The 18,292-nt window shown below is 51.8% G+C and overlaps 1 protein-coding gene across 1 annotated transcript; it reads left to right on the forward strand.

Moving 5' to 3' along the window:
• Nucleotides 1-1,452: 1,452 nt before the first annotated feature.
• KLF11 (KLF transcription factor 11) lies at nucleotides 1,453-12,691 on the forward strand. Its single transcript, XM_068975302.1, has 4 exons — nucleotides 1,453-1,494; nucleotides 3,580-3,849; nucleotides 5,417-6,386; nucleotides 10,163-12,691. The coding sequence occupies exons 1-4, from the start codon at nucleotides 1,453-1,455 to the stop codon at nucleotides 10,447-10,449; spliced, it is 1,569 nt and encodes a 522-aa protein (XP_068831403.1). The 3' UTR covers nucleotides 10,450-12,691.
• Nucleotides 12,692-18,292: the final 5,601 nt, after the last annotated feature.

Raw genomic sequence — 18,292 nt, forward strand, 5'->3', positions numbered from 1 at the left:
CCACAGCCCAACAGAGAAGGCCTGTCGAGGAACAAGCTGGCCAGAGCCCTGGACCCCATCTGCTTGCTTATCCGTACAAGGGGGAGGGCCTGGTGCTCTGGTGGCCTGTTCCTTATGCTCAGGGATTCTCTTGCTAGGAGCCAGTCCCCACAGGGCAGGTTTCCTTTCCTTTCACCTGCTCTCAGCTTTTAGGGCCGAGGTTTCCTGACCGTGGCCTCTGGACCGTGAACTGTGTCAACCCATATCCGAGCTCAGCAAGCATGGGTCACGTAAGTGGATGAAGGGTGATCTCATGCCTCACTGCAGGCTGCGGGGGGGGGGGGGGGGGCGGGGTACAAATAAACTCTGCCTGCTCTTTAGGAACTTTGAGCTGCCGAATGGATAAACAACACCCAGAGAGACACAGGAAACCGAAATGCTGGTGGGAGATGGGGGAGGCGAAGGGGGCGGCGGAGTGGGGGAGAGGGCGGTTCTGGGGGTCCTTGGCATTTCTCTCATTCAGGCCTGAAGACGTCCCAGAGGGGAGTGATGCTCACACCTGGTCTGGGGAGAATGGGTTTCACCAGGTGACTTTTTTGGGTGGGCATCCGTCTTGCCCTCAATTCCCCACTCCCCCTGAACTAAGCGGAAGCTGCAGACCGGAGCTGCCTGGGGACGGGGGGCGCGTCCAGCAGACACAGGTTTAGAATCTTGGGCTCTGGATATCTGCTGCAAAGAGCAGATGCAGGAAACGTAACCTGGGGTTCAAGAAAGCAAAATCTGGATAGAGGCCTCTAGGTGAGCCGCCTCCACTGTGCGGATTCACTCAGTGGGGACCTGCCCTCTGGCAGGCTACGGACAGTGCCCCGCCCCATCGCCTTTAAGCGCAGTCCTTCACCCCAGCCAGCTCCTTAGGCTCAGGAACTCCCCCGGCCCCAGCTGCGCGGTCGGTTCCCGGAGCCTGGCCGTGCGGCCAGCCGCCGCAGCCGAGGCAGTCACATCGCATCGCAGCGCCGCCGCCGCCGCCGCCGCCGCCGCCGGGACCTTTCCCCTACTTTCCAGGGCCTCAGGCCCCGCCCCGTCGCCGCGACCAAAACACGTGCCGCGTCCCGCCCTGCCCGATCACGCCGCGGCCAGGCTCTGATCACGCGGCCCGGCGCGGCGCCGATTGGCCGGCGGCGAACGCGCCGGGCGAGGACTGGCTGTCGCCGAGCGGCCCCGCCCCAGAGGGGGCGGGGCGTGTTTTGGTTCGCCTCCGCGCTCCGCCCCCGCGCCGCTCCAGCCCCTGCCCCGGGCCCGCCCCGCCCGCGCCGCGAGGGCCGCGCCAGGGCAGAGCTGCGCGGGCGGGCGGAGGCGCGCGCCGGCCGCCGGTGCTCCGGGTGGTCGCCGCCGCCCGCCGCGCACGTGCGGCAGCTGCCGAGCCCCCGAGCTCCTGCCTCGCGGGCGCTTTGTTGCCTCCAGGCCGCCAGCACTATGCACACGCCGGGCTCCGCGGGCCCGGGCGACGCGCCGCGCGTGGTGAGTGGCCACCCCTCGGCGTGAGGGGCGAGGTGGGGACGGGATGCCTTGTGCGGGCCCGGCGAGTGGAGGAGGACCCGGAGCCTCGCCGCCGCCGCGCGCGCGCACCGTTAGGAACCCCGGTGGGTTCGGCCGCCGGGAGGGGCGGTGGCCGTGCGAGGCCGCGGCGGGAGGGGCGGGAAGGGGGCGTGTGCCTCGTGCCGCTCCACGCGCAGCTTTGTCCGGCGCTGCCGCAGCGGCCCTGCCCTGCCAGCCCCCAGGTGCGGGACTATTTCCAGCAATGACGTCACCAGGCCCTGTGAGGAGGGGGCCGTTGGGCGGGGCGCGGCCGGCGGGAATGCGAGGCGAGGACTGCGGGAGCGGGGCGCCGGCGGAGGGGCGGGGACTATGGGAACGCGGCCCTCGGGCGGTGAAAAGGCAGAGGGGCGGGGCAAAAGCTGGCGGGAGGGTGGGGGCGGGGCAAGGGCTGTGGTGGGCGGGGCGCCGTCGGGGGCGGGGAAAAGGCCGAGGTGGGCTGGGTGCCATCGAAGGGGCGGGGACTGGGAAAGCGGCCCTCGGGCGGTGAAAAGGCCAAGGGGGCGGGGCGAGGGCTGCGGAGGGGCGGGGCGCCGGCGGAGGGGCGGGGACTGGGAACGCGGCCGGCGGGCGGTGAGAAGGCCGAGGGGGCGGGGCAACAGCTGGCGGGAAAGTGGAGGCGGGGCGAGAGCTGTGGGAACGCAGGGGCGGGGCAAGTGCTGGCGGGAAGGCAGCACGCGTGGGGCGGGGCGCCACGCCTCTACCTCGGGGTGTCTCCGGTCCAGGCCTGAGGGTCGCGTGGATTTCGCTGGCTGCATCTGGGGCCTAGTCGTCGATCCGCGCGGGCCGCTGAGGAGCCGAGAGAGAGATCCGGGGGCCCCGCAACGCCCTGTTCCTCCTCGCCAAGCAGGCGGCAGACCCCACGTCTGTGAGTTCGCAGCTCCTTCCAAGGAGGCCCGGAGCAGCGGGCAGAAGCTTCAGGCAGAAGCGGGGCCAGAGCAGCCTTTGTAAAAAGCAGCAGCGTTACCTGGGTTCTGGGGGTTGGGTGGGGGGCAACGTGGGCAGGACAGGTTGAGTATTGAGGCAAACTGACTAGAAACTCCAATATTTTGGCCACCTGATGTGAAGAATTGACTTATTGGAAAAGACCCTGATGCTGGGAAAGATTGAAGGCGGGAGGAGAAGGGGATGACAGGATGAGATGGTTGGCAGACACCACCAATGTGATGGACATGAGTTTGAGCAAGCTCCAGAAGTTGGTGATGGACAGGGAGGCCTGGCATGCTGCAGTTCATGGGGTCGCAAATTGTCGGACACGACTGAGCGACTGAACTGACTAGAAGTGTGTATCTTCGTAGATGTAAAGTTTCTTTGGGAACAGATCCATTCCAATTGCTTCCCACCCCTCTCTCGCTTAAAAAGGGTGCTGCACTGGAAAGCCCTTAGGCCTCCGGCTGGTGGCGGATCTTAAACTTTCTTCCGTCTCCTCGCTGGCCTGGTGGCCTCAGAAGTGACATGGTGCCCCCGGCTGTGGGGACCCGGACCGAACAGCACGGGCTTTCCTGCCTCAAGCTCTGCTGAGTAATGGATGCCCTGCCTGGTGTGGATCCTCCAAGGTTGTCACACATGGGCCTGTGGGGATACTCTGGTGGCTTCACTGGCTCAGAAGGGCCGTGCTCTCATCTCAGCCGACCTGAGCCATGGGTGTCTTTTCTTCTCCACCGGGGACAGTTAGGTACTAGACAGGCTCATACCTCTAGAAATAAGTCTTATTATTCATTTTACCGATGGAAAACAGGAACTTAATAACCTTTGTTAAGCATCAAGGTTTTCTGTGGAAGCCACTGGCCAGCTGAGTTCATTGCTCCTCCTCCCGTTGGCAGAATGCTATCTTGGAGCTCGGTGGTCCTCGGCTGCTCTGTGGGCATCCTTCCTGAAAGCTAGAGTGCATCCACGTGCTGCCCATGGTGCTGGGCGGGCTCCTGTGCGTGTCCCCATGCTGTCTGTTGGGGTGCCCCTCCCTGTGTTTCCAGGAACTGAGTAGCCATCCTATTGTTCTGCCTTTAGGTTGACATCATGGACATATGTGAGTCAATCCTGGAGAGGAAACGGCACGACAGCGAGAGGTCCACATGCAGCATCTTGGAGCAGAATGACATGGAAGCTGTTGAGGCTCTTGTTTGCATGAGCTCCTGGGGTCAGAGATCTCAGAAAGCTGACCTGTTGAAGATCAGACCCCTCACACCCGTCTCTGACTCTGGGGATGTCACCACGTCAGTGCATGTGGACACGGCCCCATCTGAGCTACCAAAGGACTTCCATTCTCTATCAACTCTGGTAAGAGCGAAGGAGAGGAGTAATTTGTGCAGTGACTGAAGTACGTTCATTAAATGTGCTGAAGAGATCCTAGGTAGATTTGCCTGATGCTGGCTAGCAAGTTCATGTCCTCCCTGTGTGTGGGTCCAGAGGGTGAAAACTTCCTTTTGCTCTTGAAAATAGCTTTCAGCTGATCATGGTTTGTAGCCACGGGGTGAAAATGTCCAGCGACTGAAACCTGCAGATTGATGGGAGAAAGTGAAGTGTACTGATTTCCCTGGGAAACTGCAGGGCAGGGCTTTGGTTCCCCCAGATACCCTAGTCCAAGGTCAGGATCAACAGCTGCAGCTGGGGAAGGCCTGTGCTCTGGTGCCAGGTGGCCTTTGTTAGCTGGATTGAAATCCTGGCCTCTCTGTGGCAGCCAGCTTTCTTGGGTGAGTTGGGTGCAGTCAAGCACTGGTTTTGGTTTTCTTAACTTGCTACAGCTATGAAGTTCCCGGAGAAAACTTGCTTCTCAACTTGGAGACGTTGAGAGCTGTCAGTTGCCAACAAAACTGGAGATTATAATCTGATTGTCCTGGGCTAGAGGCTTGTATTGAAAGGAGTGTGGAAAACCAACTTAGAGGGATGAGAAGGGACTTGTGGGTAGTAGAGAGGATTGTCTAGGTAGTGGGCCTGGCTACCCAGACAGCTCTGATCCTAGGGTGAAGTGCCGGTCTGCCTTGGGCTCTGCACTTCCCACACAGTTCCTCTGGCCCAGCCCCCAATGCCTGGTCACCCCTGTGTCCACTTGTCCTTTCCATGTGTGTCCACATGACAGACACACAGGTCTTAGCTTATACTGGTTCCTTCTTTTTTCTCCTCCACCTCTACCCAGATACCACTTCTCCATCAAGCCTTTCTACACACAGACACACCACACTGCACCACACCACACACACATCACACCATACCACACACGCCCCCACCCACCTGGGTTGAGGTGCCCTGCTTCATGCTCTCAGAGTTACTTGGCATTGGAATTTTCCCCTCGGAGGCTGAAAATAAGTGGGAATTGTTGGGGCAGGGGGGCTGTTACACAAAGAAAGGCTTGATTTAGACAGAACCCCTGGTTGCAGCATGGCCTTCTAGGGATCATTCTGTTAGGTTTTACTTTGCATTCAGTAGGTGCAGGATACATGTGTGATTAATGGATAAGTGTGATGATTTCCACTAGAATTTTTAGAAGTTTTTTGAGAATCTAAAATTATCATGTAAAGCACTCATCTTGAACATAAATTTTCATCTTTCATTTGTAGTCCTAATATTTAAATTGTCCATTTCATTAGATGTGCAAGGCCAAGCATGGCACTGGTTTTCTTACAACTGAGCAAATGGATGGCTTTGAGAGGGCAGGAAAAGGGGAGGAAGCTAGGAAGTAGAGTGGCTGGTACAGCCTTTGTATCCACTGGGTGCTGCTGTGAGCAGACCTTGACCAGTCTTTTCTAGATACTTCTTTGTAAAGGCCTTGGGGAGACAACACGTTCAAAGTAAGTTTCTTAAAATTTAACCAGAACAACGTTTTCACATGGTACTTTTTTTTTTTAAGTGCATGACTCCTCCTCAGAGCCCTGACCTCCTGGAACCATTGACTGGGACAGTTGTTCCTCCCCAAGTAACTGCTTCCAAAGCCCCCGTGGTCGTGGCGGTCCCCCCAGCCTCTGCTGGGGCTGCCAGAGTGCTGAGCAGGACAGCGGAGGGGGTCCTGCCTGGTCTGAAACCTGAGCTGCTGGAGCCAGCTGCCAGCCCGCCCTGCAGGGCCACGGTAACAGGTATCACTGGCCACGCTGGCGGGAGTCCCGCTTCTGCCCATCACTCCTGTCCCACGGCCCAGACTCAAGAACAGCAACTTCCAACTTGCACAGAAGGAGAAGCACAGTTCCTGGGACATGTTGAAACTTTGCAGGGCATGCACCTCACAGACAGTTTACTCAGCGTGAACTCAGTGTCCTGTCAGCCTTGCTCGCACAAGTCCAGTGGCCTGATCCCCACCAACAAAGGCCAGCAGGCAGGGTGGCCCGTTGCAATTCAGACCTGCTCACCAAAGAATTATGAAAACGACTTGGCAAGGAAAGCCACTCCTCTGATCTCTGTCCCCATTCCTAGTCCCCCCATCCTCTGCCAAATGATCCCTGTGACTGGACCCAGTGGCCTGTTACCAGCCGTTCTGAAGCCGCCTCCCCAGGTGTCTGCGGGGCTTGTCAAGCCTGTCTTGCCCCATGCGGCTCCCGCACCCCCGCCTGTGTTCGTGGGAACGTCTGTGCCTCAGGGAACCGTGATGCTGCTTCTGCCGCAGGGGGCCCTCCCCCAGCCCACCACATGCTCAGCCGGCAGCATGCCTGTCGGGAACACCAGATTCCTGCCCCTTGCCCCTGCTCCAGTGTTCATTGCATCCAGTCAGAGCTGTGCCCCTCAGGTAGACTTTTCCCGAAGGAGGAACTATGTTTGCCATTTCCCAGGCTGCCGGAAAACCTACTTCAAAAGTTCCCACCTCAAGGCTCATCTTCGCACTCACACAGGTGAGTACTGCAGGGTAGGTAGGGCATGGGGAGGTCAGATCCTGTGATTAGAAAATACACGTCCAGCCTTCTCTTGGTGGGAGCAAAGCTGGGACCCACTGGAGAAGGTGACCATTTTTCTTTGGTTTTGAAAAGCCTTCATCGTCTTGGGGTGAACATTAGTACATCTGTCAGTGGTTTTTCTAGAATCTTCTGTTCAGAGTGTTGTTCTCTGAACCTGTGATTGATAGGCTTTTAGGATGAGGCTCATGCACCCTCTTTCTCTTCATATTGCAGTGGAGGCTTTTCTTTGCATTTTAGAAAATGTCCATTCACATTCAGTAAACACTCTTTATCAGTGTTATCAGGCTTACTGTGGGGAAAGAGCTCTCCAAAGTGTGGAAAATTCTAGAATATTTGAACTTTTAAAGGAATTTCGGTTTTTTATTTTTGGAAATATGTAGTTTTAACTCAGAAGTCACAGAAGAAAACTAACTAATGACCTAGTGATCTCTCTGTAGTCCTGTCCATTCTGTCCAGAAGGATTTTTGGCAGTGATGGAAATGTTCTCTGTCCATTAGGAGGGTAGCTACCAGTGACACCCACTTGAAATGTGAACAGTGTATCTGAGGAACCTAGTTTTACGTTTTCATGGAGTTTGCATTTACATAGTTACATAGTGCTGGTGTGGAGAAGGCAATGGCACCCCACTCCAGTACTCTTGCCTGGAAAATGCCATGGACAGAGGAGCCTGGTGGGCTGCAGTCCATGAGGTCGCTAAGAGTCAGACACGACTAGTGACTTCACTTTCACTTCTCACTCTCATGCATTGGAGAAGGAAATGGCAGCCCACTCCAGTGTTCTTGCCTGGAGAATCCCAGGATGGGGGAGCCTGGTGGGCTGCCGTCTATGGGGTCGCACAGAGTCAGACATGACTGAAGCGACTTAGCAGCAGCAGTGGCAGTGGCTAAATAGTCTGCTCACTAAACTCAGCTTGGAAAGGTTCATATACATTCATACATGAAAGCACAGTAGCAGGTCATGGGTTCTGCAGTCAAGATGTGTTTCATAAGCACCCTTGGTCACAGAACCCCAGGTGTCTGCTGGTGGCCTGGGGGACGGCAGTGAATTGTAGAATACAGCTGAGGAAAAGCTGAACTGAAGGGAGTGGTTATGGTAGTTTACTCTGAGATGCATTTGAGGTAGAGCAGTTTGTAATTAGCACATTAAAACTCTGACCGTGGTAGCTCCCACTTGCGGAATGAAGTTGCATCTGGAACACAGGCCTTATAGGAGCTCTACCACCCTCCACTCTGTGGAGGGGCTGTGTGCTTCAGAGATGAGCCCCAAACTTGGCCCGTGAAGAACTTGCCTCTCTGGCTTCACCTTCTCTTTGCAGCCCCACGATGCCCCTGTTCACCCTCTGCCCGTCTGTACTTACTGAAAACCCTGTAAGAGCCAGTTCTTAAGGTATTTCCTCATCTCTCCTCCTTTCTTTGCCCCTAGTGGTTTGCTGTGCTTTTCACCATGTTCTCCCTTTGTGTTTTTGTTACTTGTATACTTGTCTGACGGAGAAGGCAATGGCACCCCACTCCAGTACTCTTGCCTGGAAACTCCCATGGACGGAGGAGCCTGGTAGGCCGCGGTCCATGGGGTCGCAAAGAGTCGGACACGACTGAGCGACTTTACTTTCACTTTTCACTTTCACGCATTGGAGAAGAAAAATGGCAACCCACTCCCAATATTCTTGCCTGGAGAATCCCAGGGACGGTGGAGCCTGGTGGGCTGCCGCCTATGGGGTCGCACAGAGTCGGACATGACTGAAGCAACTTAGAAGCAGCAGCAGCATACTTGTCTGATCTCACTGAGTATACACTCAGTGTCTGTCTTAGGAGCCTGACTCTAGTAAAGTCACGATTGATTATTGGTGCTGTAGGGTTAGGGTGAACAGGTACCTCTAAGTGGCTCCTTGACTTGGCAAGCTCTGCTTCTCACTGAGACTACAGAGGTGAGCTTCAGATCACGTCCAAACACAGATTCCGCATCTGAGGATGCAGTGGGATGATGTCTTAGTGTTCATTCGGTCAGCTGCCCTTGGTAGAAATACTGATAGGATGGCATGAAATAAGGTGACCAAGCAAGCTGTCTTCAGGTTTCCCAAAGTTCTTAAGTGTCAGGAACCATAAAGGTTCTGAAGAATCAAATTCTGGTGCTACTTTGTACACACTGAATTGGAGTTTTCGTAAGAAATAGAAACCTTGGGTAAGTTTACGTTAGATAAGATGGTTTTTCACTGTACCAACCTGAAAATGTTTTCCTTAGGATAAGGTAGAGTGGGCAAAGGCTACATTTTTGCTAAGTTGAAAATACGGGACACTTTATAAATCCCACACCAAAGGGTTGTCTGTCTCCAACATCTGGCCACCTGGTACGCTGCCACCAGTGGCGTTTTCCTGGAAACGTAATCTTATGCTTTCAACACGGGGTCTTTGAAATCCAATAAGTGCGAGCCCTTTTTCTTAGAGTGATTCATAAAAACCCACTGGAATGCTGAATTTTCCTGTTAAATCTGCTTTGAAAATACCAAAGATTTAGTTGATGTCTCTTCAGTACTCATTCACTCAGAACCATTTATTCACCACCTATCACACAAAGTGCTGTGCTGGAGGGGCTAAACTGTACACAGATGGGTGAACTAGACAAGTTGTAAACCTTCTAGGAGGAAGGTCCTGACAGTACGCCACAGCATTTAACAGATACGTTCACAAAGTTGCACAAGCAGTGTATGATGGTCACAGCCTGGTCGAGGTGAGGGCCTTGGAAGGCAGGAAAGGGCCGGGAGGATTTTGCAGACAAGTGCTCCCTGGCTCCACTCCGTACCTCGAGGGAGACCCAGTGTAGGCGGGACAGCTGCCAGGCGCTCTGAATGGAGCGAGTGACAGACGCATGAAGCTTGTGACAACAAGAGGTTAGCTATTTGAATCCTCACCAGTCTTGTGATTAACCTCATCGTCAGTGTAATAACAGACATGAAGATGGAGTTAATGATTCTGAGAAGTCGTGAAGGTCCTGGGAGGGTTTTTTTTAAGATCTGCAGTTTCAGAGAGCAAAAGAATTCTTTTACATTTTTTTTTTAAAGGAATTGATTCTCTTCAAGAATCTTCCTCCTACCCCAAGTTCACAGTCAAAGATTTTAATTTGAAAACATGGTATGGCATCCCTTATATGTGGACTCTGAAAAGAAATGATTCAGATGAACTTACTTATGAAACAGAAAGAGACTTACAGACTTAGAAAACGAACTTATGATTGGCAGGGGGACGGGATGGTTAGGGAGTTTGGGATTGACATGTACACACTGCTCTGTTCAGAGTGAATGACCACCAAGGTCCTACTGGACAGCACAGGGAACTCTGCCTAGAGTTATGTGGCAGCCTGGATGGGAGGGCGGTTTGGGGGAGAATGGATACACGCATATGAATGGCTGAGTCCCTTCGCTGTTCACCTGAAGCTGTCACAACATTGTTAATCAGCTGCACCCCAATACAAAATAGAAAGTTCAAAACTAAAGATAAGATTAATTCAACATCCTGGGCCCCTGACATGTTGTGTCTTAGGTGTGGCAGGAAGAAACGCGTTTTGAACGATTTCTTGACTTGCAAATAACCTGTTACTGGAATAGTGGGATATTGCTTGCCTCTTAGGTTTTCACGCACAGAATTTTTAAAACGACATGATTTAACGTGTCCACTAAGGTGCTGGGCATTTACGTTGCTGTCTGTTTCCTTGCCCCTCAGGAGAGAAGCCTTTCAGCTGCAGCTGGGACGGCTGCAACAAGAAATTTGCTCGTTCAGATGAACTCTCTCGCCACCGCAGAACTCACACCGGGGAGAAGAAATTTGTGTGCCCAGTGTGCGACCGGCGTTTCATGCGCAGTGACCACCTGACAAAGCACGCCCGGCGCCACATGGCCACCAAGAGGGTCCCCGGCTGGCAGGCAGCGGTCAGCAGGCTGAACAGAGTGGCCTCTGCGGAGGACCCTGGGAGCCCACTGGAGCCGGAGTGCGCGCCAGCCTCCTCCTGAAAGGGCTGCGGGGGGGTGGTGGACGGGAATTTTCCAAAGCCTTTTTTCTTTTCAGGAATCATGGAAGTGATGGTTTTCTCTCCAAAAACAACAACAACAAAAAATCGTCTTGAGGGCTAGGGGAGCTGGTTCTGATGAACGTTCTGTTAACTTGTCTTTTTTTGGTTGGGACCCTGTTCAGTATCTTTTGTAGTTTCAGAAGTTCTTTTAAGGAAATGGAAGAAAATTTGGTAATCTAAATCACCAGCATTCAGACACACAGTTTGGCAATAAATTTTGAAAAATTTGGATTTTTACAACCTTCCTATTCCTATTTTGTAGGATTGAGACAGGGTACTAATTTTTATACTGTTTTTTATAAAAAAGATACTTACATTGTTGGTTCTCAGATCACCGATTTCTATATAGATGATTTTAAAATCTTTTCAATGTTTAACATTTTTATAATAACCCTGCTTTTGGTAAAGTTGACACATTATTCAGGCAAAAAAAATGTGCAACTCTGCAATCAGGCCTTTTAGATCTACGAGTTTTTAAAGTCAGAACTAGTTGAATAGGGGCCTCTTAAAGAAATGGGAGCGGAGGAAAACCTTTGCAGGCAGCTTCTTCCTAATACTCTCAAGGGAAATTCCAGAGAACAGTTCCCTTTAAGGCTTTATGTGGCCCAAGGAATTAGAATTTTCTTTAAGTAGAACTTAGTCACCTGTGTCCGTGGAGTGACTTGTGAAGATTGTGCCCCAAAGATGAACTTAAAATAATCGGTAGACTTAAAATAATCGGTAGATAACGCAGTGAGCAGAGAGCTGCTGTAGCATCTAAGTGTCTGTGGTCAATTCACAGCCTCCTGTCCGTACCTCAGACACCAAGAAAAGATGACATAAGCACTCAGACCCAGCTGCTCTGTCCGTTTGACTTCCTTTGCTGTGGCCTTACCCAAGTGTTTTGTGGGTAGAATCACTTCTTAGAGAAACAGATATCCTTAATGGTTGGAGGAACTTTCCACCTAAGGAAAGCTTATGTGAGGTGAAGTAGCTGTGTGTGCAGTCCAGCTGCCATGTTCCAATTCCTTTGCTTATTGAGTATTAGTAATGGGGAATGTTAGTGACATGGTACAGCAATAATCCTACCAAACTGTCTTTTCATTCACTTTGTTGGAAGGGAGTTGTTTTGATCAAACACAGCAGTACTTGGAATGGGGTAATTTGCAGTCTGCTTAGAGAAAAGACCACGGGCCTCACTGAAGCCATGAGCACAGGTCCCAGCGTTGTAGAGACTGCACCCTGGTGTCCAGGAAGCTGCTGAGACTGCTTCCACTGGGCAGCATTGGGAACCCAGGCAAGAGAATGTACATAAGGGACATGGTAATGTCACTCTGCCCTTCAAGCCTGGGAATGGTTTTTGTCATGCTGTATGTAATCAGATTCTGTCTTTGCTGCTTATTTATTTTCATTTGCCTTTATTAAAATGATGGTAAAAGGTGAAATATTGAATACGTACAATTAGGCTTTGTGTTCAGGTCTTTTTTAGTCTAATGGCCCTCACCCGGTCGTTCACTGTATGTCACTTGATACGCATTAAGTTACTCTTTAGTATCAACCGCTGATTGACATACAGGTCTGTAAGTGCTGGCTGTGTTTAGGAGGCTTCGTGTCTTTGATCACTTCTATAGCTAAGCATTCCTACTGGTCGTGAGACATACTACAATTACAAGAGAACCAGAATTCAATGTACATAGCCCTTGTTTCCCCACCACCCTGTCCTTTCTCCCACTCATGCCCTAGATCAGCGTAAACATTTCTATGTGTATGCTGTAAATGGCATTACATTTGGATATTTTTCATAATTAACCCAAAATAGTATTGGTTGGACTAAGGTTCTGGTGGATAATGTCTCTTGAGTGTTTGGTTGCTTGTCACCCTGAATGAAGTTCATTCTCTGAACAGTGTTGTTTCTAAAGAATAGGTGTGCTAAAAAAAAAAAAAAGGAAAAAGGGTTTTGATTTACACTTCCATTTCCTGATGAGACTTTGAAATACCTTCTGTAAACAACATTTTGGGCCCTCTGTTGTTGATGGAAAGATTGTAAGTTGCAAAATAGCTTCACCTGAAAAATGCAACATGAGAACCAGATCCTCATGGGGCGTGTTCAGCATGGGGTCCCTCCATGTGCCAGGGCATCGGAGAAGCACGCGGGAGGCACGGCCCCTAGAGCACTTTACTGCCCAAGCAGTTTTGCTTGTTCTTTTTTGACTTTGAGCCTTTTAAAGTAGTTTCAATGATAAAATTTTAAATGTTTCAGAATTATGTTTTATGTAACAGACTTTGACATACTATTTAAATGAATATGTGTGATGTAACTTTTCTTTGAATCATATAAAACTCTCGATTTGCAAACTGGACCTGTGTCCTGTACTGTAATGTACCCAGTGCCTGACCACCACCCCTCCTTTTTGTTTTCTGGGATTCTGTTTGGCCTTCGGGCTCTTTGGAGGATTCTTTCTGAAAGAAATAATGTGAAGAGGCAGTTTCCATGTTGGCCACTCTGATGTTGGGACTGGCCTTGGCAGAACCAGGACCATGATGCCAGGTAACTGTGGCCCTTGTCCTCAGGCTCTCCATGTGCCAAGAGTGGAGATGGGAGGCAGCAGCTTCCCGCCCCCCAACCCCCAGCCCAGGCTTCCAAAGAACATCCAGGAGCCATAGCTTTCACGCCTGCTTCTGGAGTCAGTTCAGTTAAGTTGCTCAATCGTGTCCAACTCTTTGCAACCACATGGACTGCAGCACGCCAGGCCTCCCTGTCCATCACCAACTCCTGGAGCTTACTCAAACTCATGTCCATTGAGTCAGTGATGCCATCCAACCATCTTATCCTCTGTCGTCCCCTTCTCCTGCCTTCAATCTTTCCCAGCATCAGGGTCTTTTCTAATGAGTCAGTTCTTCGTATCAGGTGGCCAAAGGATTGGAGTTTCAGCTTCAGCATCAGTCCTTCTTCCAATGAATATTCATGACTGATTTCCTTTAGGATGGACTGATTGAATCTCCTTGCAGTCCAAGGGACTCGAGAGTCTTCTCCAACACCACAGTTCAAAAGCATCAATTATTTGGTGCTCAGCTTGCTTTATGGTCCGACTTTAACATCCATACATGACTACTGGAAAAACCATATCTTTGACCAGACGGACCTTTGTTGGGAAAGTAATGTGAGTACGTTCTTGCTAAGCCATTGTGCTGGGGCTGTGTATCCACACCCCACCAGAGGCGGCCTGATGGCCTCAGTTCCTGCTTCTCAGGGTCTATCAGCAGCCCTGGACAGGGTCAATGGCTCCCCTGCAGGCCACACCACCCTGCTTTCCTCTTAACCTCACTGCTCCTTCTCTGTCTTCGTTCCTCTCCCTGACCCCTCTTGTACTCTCTTCATAACCTTGGTGATCTTTTCCAGCCTTGTGATTTAGATAAAAGTGATATCTCTACTATAAAGACCCCCGCATTTTTGTCTCTCCTTTACACTTATGCACCTGGCTTCAAATTCCTATATCCAGCTGTCTGCTTGACACCTGTCTAACCAGCATCCCAACCTATAAATGACCAAACTCATCTCCCCCTCGCCCCCCCTGACACTTGCTTTTCTCACAGTTGACCCTGCTGTCTTTAAAAATAATAGGGAATCTATCCTTCTAGCTGTTGAGGTGCAAAACCTTGGAGCACCTGAGACAGGCCTGGGTGCAGATCTGTCTCCATCTAGCTGTGTTTTTGCTGAGAAAGATCAATTCAGTTCAGTTCAGTCACTCAGTCGTGTCCAACTCTTTGTGACCCTATGAATTGCAGCACGCCAGGCCTCCCTGTCCATCACCAACTCCCGGAGTTCACTCAGACTCACATCCATTGAGTCCGTGATGCCATCCAGCCATCTCATCCTCAGTCGTCCCCTTCTCCTCCTGCCCCCAATCGCTCCCAGCATCAGAGTCTTTTCCAATGAGTCAACTCTTGGCATGAGGTGTCCAAAGTACTGGAGCTTCAGCTTTAGCATCATTCCTTCCAAAGATATCCCAGGGTTGATCTCCTTCAGAATGGACTGGTTGGATCTCCTTGCAGTCCAAGGGACTCTCAAGAGTCTTCTCCAACACCACAGTTCAAAAACATCAATTCTTCGGCGCTCAGTCTTCTTCACAGTCCAACTCTCACATCCATACATGACCACAGGAAAAACCATAGCCTTGACTAGCCGGACCTTAGTCGGCAAAGTAATGTCTCTGCTTTTGAATATAATATCTAGGTTGGTCATAACTTTTCTTCCAAGGAGTAAGTGTCTTTTAATTTCATGGCTGCAGTCACCATCTGCAGTGATTTTTGGAGCCCCCCAAAATAAAGTCTGACACTGTTTCTACTGTTTCCCCATCTATTTCCCATAAAGTGATGGGACCAGATGCCATGATCTTCATTTTCTGAATGTTGAGCTTTAAGCCAACAACTGGACCTTTAATTTCCTTATTTATAAAGTGAAGACTAGGTAGAGAGAGCAGGGGCCTGTCTCAGGGTCTGGCACTTTTATTTTACACATAGAAGAAAAAGCCCTAGTTGTTTACCAAAAGCATTCAGGGCTCCTTGAAGGGTAACTGGAGCACAGAAATAACAATGGGCTTAGAGTATTCTGTTGCCAGCTGCCATCAAGGGTGTCAGGGACTGCTAAATGGCACAGGGCTCCCACTGGCCAAGTTGTGACAGTTTAAACATGAACGTAATAGTAATAGGAATTTCACACCTCTACCCAAGATGGAGTAACAGGAAAAGCCAAATACACTCTCAACACCCAAAATAACCAGACAAAATTATCAAATGAGAGTTTTCTAGGAACTAGACCTTAGGTCATGAAAGTCAGTGACCCTGAGAGACAGGATGTAAATGGGGTACACCCTGTAACTGCCCAGATTTGCGGCTTTGAGGAACTTTCCAGACTGTGGTGCAGGGACAGGAACTCACGAGAGACGCAGCAGAGTCCCCAGGCTGAGCAGATGCAGCTGCGGGTCCAGGGATGCCAAGGTGATGGGGGTGTGGGGTAGGGCGCCAAGGTAGAGAAAACAGCTCAGAAAACGCAGGAGATCTACAGAGGGTGTGTCTAGAGGGGAGGAGAACACCTTGACACTGGAGGCAAATTGTGTGCACAGGGGCGCGTGTCCATCCTCTGGGCTGAGGAGTCTCTACTCACATCACTTCTCAAAGGCCGACCCGACATGGTTGGATTGGGGCCCAAGGGTAAGGCTGCATGGAGAAGCTCACAGGGCCTGGGCACTGGGCCAGGACAGTGGTGGGCCTCGGGCTTGGTGTGCTGGGCACCTGGCCCCTCGTGGCCCCTGGTTGGTATTGGAACCTGGGGAGATGGCTGTGTGTGTGGATCATAAGAGCTGGGACAGGAGGTGCCCAGATGGTTTTGCTGAGGGACATCCCTACCAAGGGGGGCTGTGGCTTCCCAGGTGGCACGGAGGTAAAGAACCTGCCTGCCAAGGCAGAAGACAGAGGAAACTCAGGTTCAATCCCTGGGGTGTGGAAGATCCCCTGGAGAAGGGAATGGTAACCCACTCCAGTATTCCTGCCTGGGAAATCCCATGGACAGAGGAGCCAGGAGGGCTGCAGTCCGTGGGGTAGCAAAGAGTTGGACGTGACTGAGCGACTGAACAACAACAAGCTTTTCTGGAGCACTGATGAGTGTGTCTCTGCTCACTAGAAACAGTACGTCCTCGCTGGCGGAGACCAGATATGGCTACCGGAACCCTGGTGTCTCGTAGAGGGGCTGGGCTCAAAGCAGCAGGGGCTCAGAAAATGAGAATGAATGTGGGTTGAACAGATGCTCGTGGGAACATCCACCCTCCCCTGCAATCTCAGCCCACCCAGAATGGCAGCCCAGTGAGAATCGGACCCGAGATTTTGGCACATCAAAGGGAGTGTCTTGGGAAAAACTTATTTTAGGTGAGGATGGGGAGCCTGAACTGGGCAGGACCCCTTTGAGAAGGCCTGTGGCTGGCACAATGAAGGCCGTGGCTCCCTCCCCAGGAAGAAGGACATGACATTTCTCAGAGCTGGGGATGGGGCACATTTTCTAAATCCCTGCGCTTGGGAGCCTCTTAGAGGAACCTGCCACCTCACAAAGCAGGAGGCCCGTCTCTGGTGCTGGGACTTTCCGGACATCAAAGTGTCATCTCTTTCAACACAGAGACGTTTTCCTTCCTGCCTCTGTTTCAGCCACATTCCCTGTGTCCATGAGAAGATGCCACGCTCAGCTCCACGGCAGAAAGCTGCAGCTGAGAGGCAACACTGAGCGACCAAGAGAAGGCCCGGAGCAGCGCTGGGCACCCAGGTGGCCCTGTCCACACGCCTAGTGCAAGAAGCACTTGTCACCAGGACTGGCACCCTATTCCCCACCACCAAGCGTGATCGGCCTCCCTCCCCTGGACACAGGGCGGCAATGCCTCAAAGGTGGGACATGCCGCTTTATTGTCAAACACCATCCAGAAGACACATTTTTTCCTGAATTGGGGAAATAAAAAAAATATGAAGACCTGAGAATGACCGCTGTGACTTCTCAGCTTTGATGAAGTGTCCCCATCGGTGACATCAGATGTCCTGAGGAATTCTTTTCCCTAATGCTTTTGTCTCATAAAGGGTTTTATGAGGTTTCCACAGGAAAGTACAGGGTGTCAGCTTTCTGGCTGAATTAATTCACCAAATGAATGATGTAAAACTAAACGTTTACATCGTTAAAATCAAGGCCTGATCTGTCTAGTAGGGAGAAACAAAATTTTAACTTCAAAAAGAAGTATCTGTATTATTGAGATAATAACAGGTTTAATCTTTATATCAAAACAAATGGTTTGGGCTTGGATGAGAAATAGCTCTGGTTTAGGGGAGGTTCTGAGCCAACCCTCCAGGGCGTTTGCTGGAAGGCTCCATGGTTCCATCAAAGCCTCGAAGTTTAAAATCTCCCTGCCATGAAACATCTGATCAAAGGCACCCTTGCCAAGTCACAGAGGTTTGTGGAAATGCCTGTTTGCCCATTTGGGCAGCAGGCCTGTGGCCTGGGCACGGTGCCAGGTGGCCATTGCTCGAGCCCCGAGATGCTCTTGCAGGTGACACTGTGGAGGAGTCACCTGTACATAGGTGGGAAGCACTGGACAAGCCGAGACCAGTTCTGGCCTCGGGAGGCAAATAGGTGCCCTCTACATGGCCCTTTTTACCCATGTCCTCGCCAGCTGCTCTGGAGAGCCCGCCTCCTGGTCTCCGCCTCCTGGGCTCTTGACCGCCTGCCACCCCGAGCTTTCTGACAGCAGCCATGCTGGGCCCACAGCAGGGGCCTCCCTTCCAGCCAGGCTGCGGGTCTCCCCCCTGGGGTCCTCCTGGTTCACAAGGTGTCGGCTTCCTCATTTGTCCGCTGGGGATGTTCTAAGGCTCTTCTGGCCTCACCGCTGTGATTTTCTTCCTTCTACTGGGTGGGAAGAGCAGGCAGCCCTGAGCAGGTGGGACCCGGGCTCAACCCCAGCAGGGGAGGCAGTCCCGTGCCCCTGGGGGACCACAGAGACCAAGGATGTCTGGGATTGTGTGATCCCAGATGGTCAGAGCAGGGGGTGGGGGGTACACCTCCGGGACTCACTTTCTAGAGAGAGACACTGAGGCCCAGAGTGGGGAAGTGACTGCAGGTTAGTTCGAGGGCAAGGATCAGAACCGGGGACTCTGGCTCTTGTCCCCCACCTATACACACATGCACTGCAGGAGCACAGGCCTCTCTCTGGGGAGGGGGGTGGCCTGTGGCTCCGAGCGGCCTCTGGCACCAGGGAAGGAAGATCCAGCCAGGCCGA

This window comes from Capricornis sumatraensis, chromosome 1 (genome assembly GCF_032405125.1).
Source record: "Capricornis sumatraensis isolate serow.1 chromosome 1, serow.2, whole genome shotgun sequence".
Lineage (NCBI taxonomy): Eukaryota > Metazoa > Chordata > Mammalia > Artiodactyla > Bovidae > Capricornis > Capricornis sumatraensis.

What these genes read in the sequence shown, in the direction of transcription:
- KLF11 (XM_068975302.1), top strand. Translation starts at nt 1,453, where the DNA reads ATGCACACGCCGGGCTCCGCGGGCCCGGGCGACGCGCCGCGC. An exon ending in GCCCGGGCGACGCGCCGCGC is followed by an intron (nt 1,495 to 3,579) that starts GTGGTGAGTGGC and finishes TTCTGCCTTTAG; the next exon opens with GTTGACATCATGGACATATG. An exon ending in TCATCTTCGCACTCACACAG is followed by an intron (nt 6,387 to 10,162) that starts GTGAGTACTGCA and finishes CTTGCCCCTCAG; the next exon opens with GAGAGAAGCCTTTCAGCTGC.